The sequence below is a fragment of the Palaemon carinicauda genome, chromosome 45 (assembly GCF_036898095.1).
Source record: "Palaemon carinicauda isolate YSFRI2023 chromosome 45, ASM3689809v2, whole genome shotgun sequence".
In the NCBI taxonomy this organism is placed as follows: Eukaryota; Metazoa; Arthropoda; class Malacostraca; order Decapoda; family Palaemonidae; genus Palaemon; species Palaemon carinicauda.
This window is the reverse complement of record NC_090769.1, coordinates 27754765-27764764: the sequence shown is the minus strand read 5'-3', so window position 1 is coordinate 27764764 and position 10000 is coordinate 27754765. Positions and strand designations below refer to the sequence as shown.

Sequence of the window (10000 nt, the reverse complement as noted above, 5' to 3'; positions counted from 1 at the left end):
TATTTCTAGCACGCTCTCTTGCCTCTCTCACATTTATCCTCCTATCACCCAGAGCTTCCTTCACTCCATCCATCCACCCAAACCTTGGCCTTCCTCTTTTACTTCTCCCATCAACTCTTGCATTCATCACCTTCTTTAGCAGACAGCCATTCTCTCAACATGGCAAAACCACCTCAACACATTCATATCCACCCTAGCTGCTAACTCATTTCTTACACCCGTTCTCACTCTCACCACTTCGTTCCTAGCCCTATCTACTCGAGATACACCAGCCATACTCCTTAGATACTTCATCTCAAACACATTCAATTTTTGTCTCTCCATCACTTTCATTCCCCACAACTCCGATCCATGCATCACAGTTGGTACAATCACTTTCTCATATAGAACTCTCTTTACATTCATGCCCAACCCTCTATTTTTTACTACTCCCTTAACTGCCCCCAACACTTTGCAACCTTCATTGACTCTCTGACGTACATCTGCTTCCACTCCACCATTTGCTGCAACAACAGACCCCAAGTACTTAAACTGATCCACCTCCTCAAGTAACTCTCCATTCAACATGACATTCAACCTCGCACCACCTTCCCTTCTCGTACATCTCATAACCTTACTCTTACCCACATTAACTCTCAACTTCCTTCTCTCACACACACTTCCAAATTCTGTCACTAATCGACCAAGCTTCTCTTCTGTGTCTGCAACCAGTACAGTATCATCCGCAAACAACAACTGATTTACCTCCCATGCATGGTCATTCTCGTCTACCAGTTTTAATCCTCGTCCAAGCACTCGAGCATTCACCTCTCTCACCACTCCATCAACATACAAGTTAAACAACCATGGCGACATCACACATCCCTGTCTCAGCCCCACTCTCACCGGAAACCAATCACTCACTTCATTTCCTATCCTAACACATGCTTTACTACCTTTGTAGAAACTTTTCACTGCTTGCAACAACTTTCCACCAACTCCATATAACCTCATCACATTCCTCATTGCTTCCCTATCAACTCTATCATACGCTTTCTCCAGATCCATAAACGCAACATACACTTCCTTACCTTTTGCTAAATATTTCTTGCATACCTGCCTTACTGTAAAAATCTGATTCATACAACCCCTACCTCTTCTAAAACCACCCTGTACTTCTAAGATTGCATTCTCTGTCTTATCCTTGATCCTATTAATCATTACTCTACCATACACTTTTCCAACTACGCTTAGCAAAATAATACCTCTTGAATTACAACACTCGTGCACATCTCCCTTACCCTTATATAGTGGTACAATACATTCACAAACCCAATCTACTGGTATCATTGACAACACAAAACACATATTAAACAATCTCACCAACCATTCAAGTACAGTCACACCCCCTTCCTTCAACATCTCAGCTCTCACACTATCCATACCAGACGCTTTTCCTACTCTCGTTTCATCTAGTGCTCTCCTCACTTCCTCTCTTATAATCTCTCTCTCTTTCTCATCTCCCATCACTGGCACCTCAACACCTGGAACAACAATTATATCTGCCTCCCTATTATCCTCAACATTCAGCAAACTTTCAAAATATTCCGGACATCTTTTCCTTGCCTCCTCTCCTTTTAACAACCTTCCATTTCCATCTTTCACTGTCTCTTCAATTCTTGAGCCAGCCTTCCTTACTCTCTTCACTTCTTTCCAAAACTTCTTCTTATTCTCTTCATATGAATGACCCAATCCCTGACCCCACCTCAGGTCAGCTGCCCTCTTTGCCTCACGTACCTTGCGCTTTACTTCCACATTTTTCTCTTTATATTTTTCATACTTCTCTATACTATTACTCTGCAGCCATTCTTCAAAAGCCCTCTTTTTCTCTTCCACTTTTACCTTCACTCCTTCATTCTACCATTCACTGCCCTTCCTCATGCTGCCTCCAACAACCTTCTTGCCACACACACATCACTTGCAATCCCAACGAAATTTTCTTTTACTAACTTCCACTCCTCCTCTAAATTGCCAGTTTCTCTTACTTTCACTTCGTCATATGTCATTTTCAACCTTTCCTGATATTTACTTTTTACTCCAGGTTTTATTAGCTCTTCAACCCTCACTAGCTCCCTTTTACATCCACCTACCCTATTCCCCCACTCTTTTGCTACAACTAATTTTCCTTCCACCAAAAAATGATCAGACATACCGTTAGCCAAACCCCTAAACACGTGCACGTCTTTCAATCTTCCAAACATTCTTTTAGTTATCATCACATAATCCATTAATGCCCTTTCTACTACTCTTCCATTTGCCACTCTTACCCATGTATACTTATTTTTATCTTTCTTTTTGAAAAAGCTATTACTTATCACCATCTCTTGCTCAACACACATATCTACCAGTCTCTCACCACTCTCATTTCCACATGGTACGCAATACTTCCCAATGACACCTTCTACCTCTCCAGCGCCCACTCTAGCATTTAAGTCACCCATGACAACTACACAATTCCTTTTACCTAATAATAGCTTATACTAATTTAAAGTTTGGATCATCTTAATCAAAACATGAAGATTTTATAAGAAATACATGGTGATACATTATTATCATTACTAGCTAAGCTACAACCCTATTTAAAAAGCAGGATGCCATAAGCCCAAGGGCTCCAACAGGGAAGAATAGCCCAGTGAGGAAAGGAAACAAGAAAACAGATAAACTAAAAGAGTAGTAATGAACAAATGAAATAAAATATTCTAAGAACAGTAACAACATTAAACTAAATCTGAAACATAGAATATAGAAACTTACTGAAGTCGCTTGTATTTGATTTTCCTCTCTTTCCCAGTCACGGGATCCTTGTGACTCGTATCATACCGAGAGTAGACGACTATTTGGCATATCTTTCTGAAACGGCTCTCCCGACCAATAGCGAAGAGAGGAGTGTCGAAGTAAGGGTGATTCTCTCTCAGGTCTTCTTCTCTCTGGTTCCTGTTGTAAACGAACGACAGATCAGCTCTAATAATCCTCGCTTTTTTTCGGTCATAGATACCATCTATTTTTTCTTTATGATATTAAGTAAGTGACAAATGGCAATGGCTTTTTATCTACTTATGATGTTATTTTCATTTCATGAAGAAACCCAATTTTGATTCTGAACCATCAGTGAGGTGTCACTTATTGTTATCTATTTATGAAGAAACCCAATCTTGATTTTGAACTATCCATGAGGTGTCACTTATTATCTATTTCATGAAAAAACTCAATTTTGATTCTGAACTATCAGTGAAGTGTCACTTATTGTTATCTATTTATGAAGAAACCCAATCTTGATTTTGAACTATCCATGAGGTGTCACTTATTATGTATTTCATGAAAAAACCCAATTTTGATTCTGAACTATCCGTGAGGTGTCACTTATTATCTATTTCAAAAAAAAAACCCAATTTTGATTCTGAACTATCAGTGAGGTGTCACTTATTGTTATCTATTTATGAAGAAACCCAATCTTGATTTTGAACTATCCATGAGGTGTCACTTATTATCTATTTCATGAAAAAACTCAATTTTGATTCTGAACTATATCAGTGAGGAGTCACTTATTGTTATCTATTTCATGAAGAAACCCAATCTTGATTTTGAACTATCCATGAGGTGTCACTTATTATCTATTTCATGAAGAGACCCAGTTTTGATTCTGAACTTTCAATGAGGTGTCACTTATTGCTATTCATTTCATGAAGAAACCCCATTTTAGTTCTGAATGAACTGTCAATGAGGTGTCACTTATTGCTATTGTAAGAAGAAACCCCATTTTAATTCTGAACTGTCAATGAGGTACAAAAACTAACAAAAACGCCATTACCTCCTCATTTCTGCCTGCTGCCTCTTGGCCTGCAACATCTTGATATCGAGATCCTGCGGCTTCCGGCTCGAAGACGTCCTGTTCATGGCGCCGATGTCCCCGTTCTCCTTCAGGTGGTCGTACGTCTGCTGCTTCAGTTTGACCGAGCCTCGCACACTGCGGCGGATGGACCTTAGAAATGGGAACGAGACACGTCTCTCATGCTACATGCAGTGCGCCATGCTACTTGGTTCTCTTGGTTTCTACATGCAGAGTAGACCTTCTAGGAGCTGGACACAAACTCTCACTCATCACGGGACTATCAGAGGTTTTTTAGACACTGAAAAGCTCTCGTCACGGGACTATCAAAGGTTTTCAGACCTTGAAGAGCTCTCGTCACGGGACTATCAGAGGTTTTTAGACACTGAAAAACGGGACTGTCAAAGGTTTTCAGATCCTGAAGAGCTTTAATCAGTGGACTATCAGAGATTTCAGACCCTGAAAAGCTCTCGTCACGGGACTATCAAAGGTTTTCAGACACTGAAAAGCTCTCGTCACGGGACTATCAAAGGTTTTCAGACACTGAAAAGCTCTCGTCACGGGACTATCAAAGGTTTTCAGACACTGAAAAGCTCGCATCACGGGACTATCAAAGATTTTCAGACCCTGAAGAGCTTTAATCATAGGACCATCAAAGATTTCAGACCCTGAAAAGCTCTAGTCACGGGACTATCAAAGGTTTTCAGACCCTGAAAAGCTCTAGACACGGGACTATCAGAGGTTTTTAGACACTGAAAAGCTCTCGTCACGGGACTATCAAAGGTTTTCAGACCTTGACGAGCTATAATCAGGGGACTATCAAAGGTTTTTAGACCCTGAAAAGCTCTTGACATGGGATTGAAAAGCTCTCATCACGGGACTATCAGAGGTTTTTAGACACTGAAAAGCTCTCGTCACGGGACTATCAAAGGTTTTCAGACCCTGAAAAGCTCTAGACACGGGACTGAAAAGCTCTCATCACGGGACTATCAGAGGTTTTTAGACACTGAAAAGCTCTTGTCACGGGACTATCAAAGGTTTTCAGATCCTGAAAAGCTCTTGAAACGGGACTGAAAAGCTCTCATCACCGGGCTATCAGAGGTTTTTAGACGCTGAAAAGCTTTCGTCACGGGACTATCAAAGGTTTTCAGACACTGAAAATCTCTTTTCATGGAACTATCAAAGGTCTCATAACGGGATTATCAAAAGTTTTCTGACACTGAAAATCTTTATTCATGAAGCTTTCAAGGGTTTTCAGACCCTGAAAAGCTCTCATTACGGGACTATCAAAGGTTTTCAGACTCTGAAAAGCTTTCATCATGGAATTATTTTTTTAGACACTGAAAACCTTTAATCATGGAGCTATCAAGGGTTTCCAGATTCTGAAAAGCTCTCATTATGGAACTATCAAAGGTTTTCAGAGCTGAAAAGGTTTAATCATGGAATCATCAAAGGTTTTCAGACACTGAAAAGCTCTCGTCACGGAAATATCAAAGCTCTCATCATGGGACTATCAAAAGTTTTCAGACCATGAAAAGCTCAATTCATAGGATCATCAAAGGTTTTCAGACTGAAAAGCTCTTTTCACAGAACTATCAAAGATCTCATCACGGGACTATCAGAGGTTTTCAGACACTGAAAACCTTTAATCATGGAGCTATCAAGGGTTTTCATACCCTGAAAAGCTCTCATTCAAAGACTACCAAAGGTTTTCAAGCACTGAAAAGCTTTTATCCTGGAATTATCAAAGGTTTTCAGATCCTGAAAAGTTCTCATCACGGGACTATCAAATATTTTCCAGACCCGGATGCTCTCATCACAGAACTATCAAAGGTTTTCAAACCCTGAAAAGCTCTCATCACGGGACTATCAAAGATTCTCCAGACCTTGACACTCTCATCACGGAACTATCAAAGGTTTTCAAACCCTGAAAAGCTCTCATCACGGGACTATCAAAGATTCTCCAGACCTTGATACTCTCATCACGGAACTATCAAAGGTTTTCAAACCCGGAAAACCTCTTATCACAGGACCATCAAAGACCTTGAAAAGCTCTAATCTTGTCGCGTCCATTCTGTGGTAAAAGGAACAGCAGAGTCAGGAAAGTTCCCCACATTAGTTCTCGCAAACAAATAGTCCTGAGAATAAAAGTTACCAAATATGCTGGAACTATGTACTAAGCAAGTTGCATTCGTATTCAATCAAGCATTATGATTTATTCATTTGTTTTATCTACTCCAAGATCGATTTATTATTTTACATAAACAACTTTGCAAAGGAGACTTTATGCTACAAATTTGCTAAATAATGTCGAAAAAAGCTACAATGAGATACTATACATTGAAGAAATCCTGAAGGATTTGTGTGCTGTCACTTTTTTGAACGCTGAGTTCATGTTGGGTAATCATTTGGAAATATTTTTTTTTTCTGCTATAGAGGATATACAATAAGTGACTGAAGTAATATATTTCCACATATATAAATATATATATATATATATATATATATATATATATATATATATATATATATATATATATATATATATATATATATGGAACTCCAACAAGGATTTTAGTTCGTAATTAGTCATCACAGGGAGAATCCTGGAGTGCATTCTCTTGACTGAATGAGATTTCTTATAAGTGGTAACAATATTTAATGACTACCAGTCAAATATCCTCCACCACCACCACGCTGTTCCTTCTACCACTTGTCTCTCTGCGTGTCCAGAAAGCAATCGTTCTTTGGCAGGGACTAAGAGCTTCAATGCAAACAAGACTATATTTGTTCATGGACAGACAAACACTGACTAGAGCCACTAAGAACAAGTCATCTATTTTTCATCTCTATCACTAATGGCACTGTACAACAATGTTTTCTAGTGCTCGTCAAAATGGTCATCTTCATCACCTTTGGCACAATCAAGAGAATCATCACTTTAGCAGAGTTAACGTAATCAAGAGAATCACAACTTTGGCAGCGTTGAAGTAATCAAGAAAACCATGACGTTGGCAACATTAATGTAATCAAGAGAATCATGACTTTGCCAGCCTTAATGCAGTCAAGAGAATCATCACTTTAGCAGCGTTAAAGCAGTCATAAGAATCATCACTTTAGCAGCATTAACGTAGTCAAGACAATCATCACTTTAGCAGCATTAATGTAGTCAAGACAATCATGACTTTAGCAGCGTTAACGTAAATCAAGAGAATCATCCCTTCAGCAGCGTTAATGCAGTAAAGACAATCATCACTTTAGCAGCATTAACATACTCAAGACAATCATCACTTTAGCAGTGTTAACGCAGTCAAGACAATCATCACTTTAGCAGCGTTAACGCAGTTAAGACAGTTATCACTTTACCAGCGTTAACATAATAAAGACAATCATCACTTTAGCAGCGTTAACACAGACAAGAGAATCATCACTTTAGCAGCGCTAACGCAGTCAAGAGAATCTTCCCTTTAGTAGCTTTAACATGGTCAAGACAATTATCACTTTAGGAGCATTAACTCAGGACAATCGTCACTTTAGCAGCGTTAACGCAGTAAAGACAATCATCACTTTAGCAGCGTTAACGCAATCAAGAAAATCATCAATCTAGCCACATTAATGCAGTCAAGACAATCATTACTTTAGCAGCATTAACATAGTCAAGACAATCATCACTTTAGCAGTGTTAACACAGTGAAGAGAATCATCAATATAGCAGTGTTAACACTATCAACAGAATCATCACTTTAGCAGCATTAACACAGTCAAGAGAATCATCCCTTTAACAGCGTTAACGCAGTCAAGAGAATCATCCCTTTAACAGCGTTAACGCAGTCAAGAGAATCCACACTAACAGCGTTAACGCAGTCAAAAGGAACATCACTTTAGCAGTGTTAACTCAGTCAAGACAATCATCGCCTTAACAGCATTAATGTAGTCAAGAGAATTATCCCTTTAGCAACGTTAACGTAGTCAAGACAATCAAGACTTTAGCAGCGTTAACATAGTCAAGACAATCATCACTAGCAGTGTTAACACAGTGAAGAGAATCATCAATATAGCAGTGTTAACACTCAAGAGAATCATCACTTTAGCAGCATTAACGCAGTCAAGAGTATCCTCACTTTAGCAGCGTTAACACAGTCGAAAATCATCAGGATTCCAGAGAACTTCAAATCAATCAATCAATCAAGAGAATCATCACTTTAGCAGCGCTAACATAGTCAAGAGAATCGACACTTTAGCAGCGTTAATGCAGTCAAGAGGATCGACACTTTAGCAGCGTTAACGCAGTCAAAAGGATCATGACTTTAGCAGCGTTAACGCAGTCAAGAGAATCATCACTTTAACAGCGTTAATGTAAGTCAAGACAATCATCCCTTTAGCAGTGTTAAAGCAATCAAGAAAATCTTCACTTTAGCAGCGTTAACACCATCAAGAGAATCATCACTTCTGCAGTGTTAAAGCAATCAAGAGAATCATCACTTTAGCAGTGTTAACACCATCAAGAGAATCATCACTTCTGCAGTGTTAAAGCAATCAAGAAAATCATCACTTTAGCATCATTAACGCAGTCAAGAGAATCGACACTAGCAGCGTTAACGCTGTCAAGACAATCATCACTTTAACAGCGTTAATGTAGTCAAGAGAATCATCCCTTTAGCAGCGTTAACACCATCAAGAGAATCATCACTTTAGCAGCGTTAACACCATCAAGAGAATCATCACTTTAGCAGCGTTAACGCAATCAAGAGAATCATCACTATAGCAGCGTTAACTAAATCAAGAAATCATCACTTTAGCATCGTTAACGCAATCAAGAGAATCATCACTTCAGCAACGTTAACGCAATCAAGAGAATCATCACTATAGAAGCATTAACGCAATCCAGAGAATCACTATAGAAGCATTAACGCAATCAAGAGAATCATCACTTTAGCAATGTTAACGCAATCAAGAGAATCATCACTTCAGCAACGTCAACGCAATCAAGAGAATCATCACTTTAGAAGCATTAACGCAATCAAGAGAATCATCACTTTAGCAACGTTAACGTCTGAATTAACCTTTGGTGATGAAATCAGAGAATTGTTGGCTTTTATTTTTGCCTTTATATAACACAAGGAATACATACACTGGGTTTCTTTGCAACACCGACTAGAATACGTGCACAGGTATGTGTGCTTTGTGATAATTGAACAACTCCAGTTAACTAACGAGGAAAAGATCTTCCTAGGGATTTTGATAACTCTTTTACCCCCAAAGGAAGTACTGGTACGTTTCACAAAAAACATCCCTTTACCCCCATGGACGTACCGGTACGTTCTTGCAAAAAAACTGCTATTTACATTTATTTTGCATATTTTTGATAATTTTTTGAGAAACTTCAGACATTTTCCAAGAGAATGAGACCAACCTGACCTCTCTATGACGAATATTAAGGCTCTTAGAGCAATTTAAAATATACTGCAAAATGTGCTTGAAAAAAAAATAACCCCTGGGGGTTAAGGGTTGGAATGTTCCAAATAGCCTGGGGGTAAAAGGGTTAAGATATTTTCGAAATGTTGACCCTTCTCTGTGGGGGAAAGGACAACGAATCTAACATTGAAAATAGGCAGTGATATACTTTTTCTTAATACGAAGAATATTTAACCTTTTTCCTTATCAATCAATTACAATTAATGATTACCATAAATGAAGATGTAACATTCTCTACACTACGGATAAATACTATGATGGATAACTTTGGTCATTCAAAATCGCTACTTCAACCGTCGTTTCGGTAAAATAATAAAAAGAAATAGATAAAAAAAAAAATTAGTTTTTATCATGTATTAGAAGAAGCTTTTGATTTTGAGATATCGGAAGACTAAAGTATAGACTCTAGAACAAGCTTTTGATTTCCGAAGATATCGGAAGACTAAAGTATAAACTCGTAATAACGAAGGAAAATATACACAACAGATGATTATCATCATCAATCTTGTACTTACACTTGGACTCTTTTCTAAGGCGTTAAGGGGCCCATACACGTTCAAAAAAATGGTCAAAATTTTGCATAAAAATTTTGATATCAAAATTTTGATGCAAAATTTGAGTGTGTTGGACGTTTTGACATCAAAACGTCCTACACACACT

The 10000-nt window shown here is 38.5% G+C and overlaps 2 protein-coding genes across 3 annotated transcripts in view; one reads left to right on the top strand and one right to left on the bottom strand.

Annotated features, from left to right (window-relative positions):
• LOC137634940 (uncharacterized) overlaps positions 1–10000 on the top strand; it is a 592943-nt gene that overhangs the window by 456949 nt on the left and 125994 nt on the right. The gene's annotated exons all lie outside the window — the stretch shown is intronic.
• The window catches only part of LOC137635016 (sodium leak channel NALCN-like), a 42211-nt gene that overhangs the window by 25829 nt on the left and 6382 nt on the right, over positions 1–10000 (bottom strand). Inside the window, exons 2-3 of one of the 2 annotated variants that reach the window (XM_068367625.1) lie at positions 3848–4018; positions 2794–2973 (exon numbers count right to left, since the gene is read on the bottom strand). In XM_068367625.1, coding sequence (XP_068223726.1) covers positions 2794–2973; positions 3848–3933 — 266 coding nt within the window. In that variant the 5' untranslated portion in view covers positions 3934–4018. The remainder of the gene's footprint in view (positions 1–2793; positions 2974–3847; positions 4019–10000) is intronic. The other variant, XM_068367626.1, reaches the window with a different exon arrangement.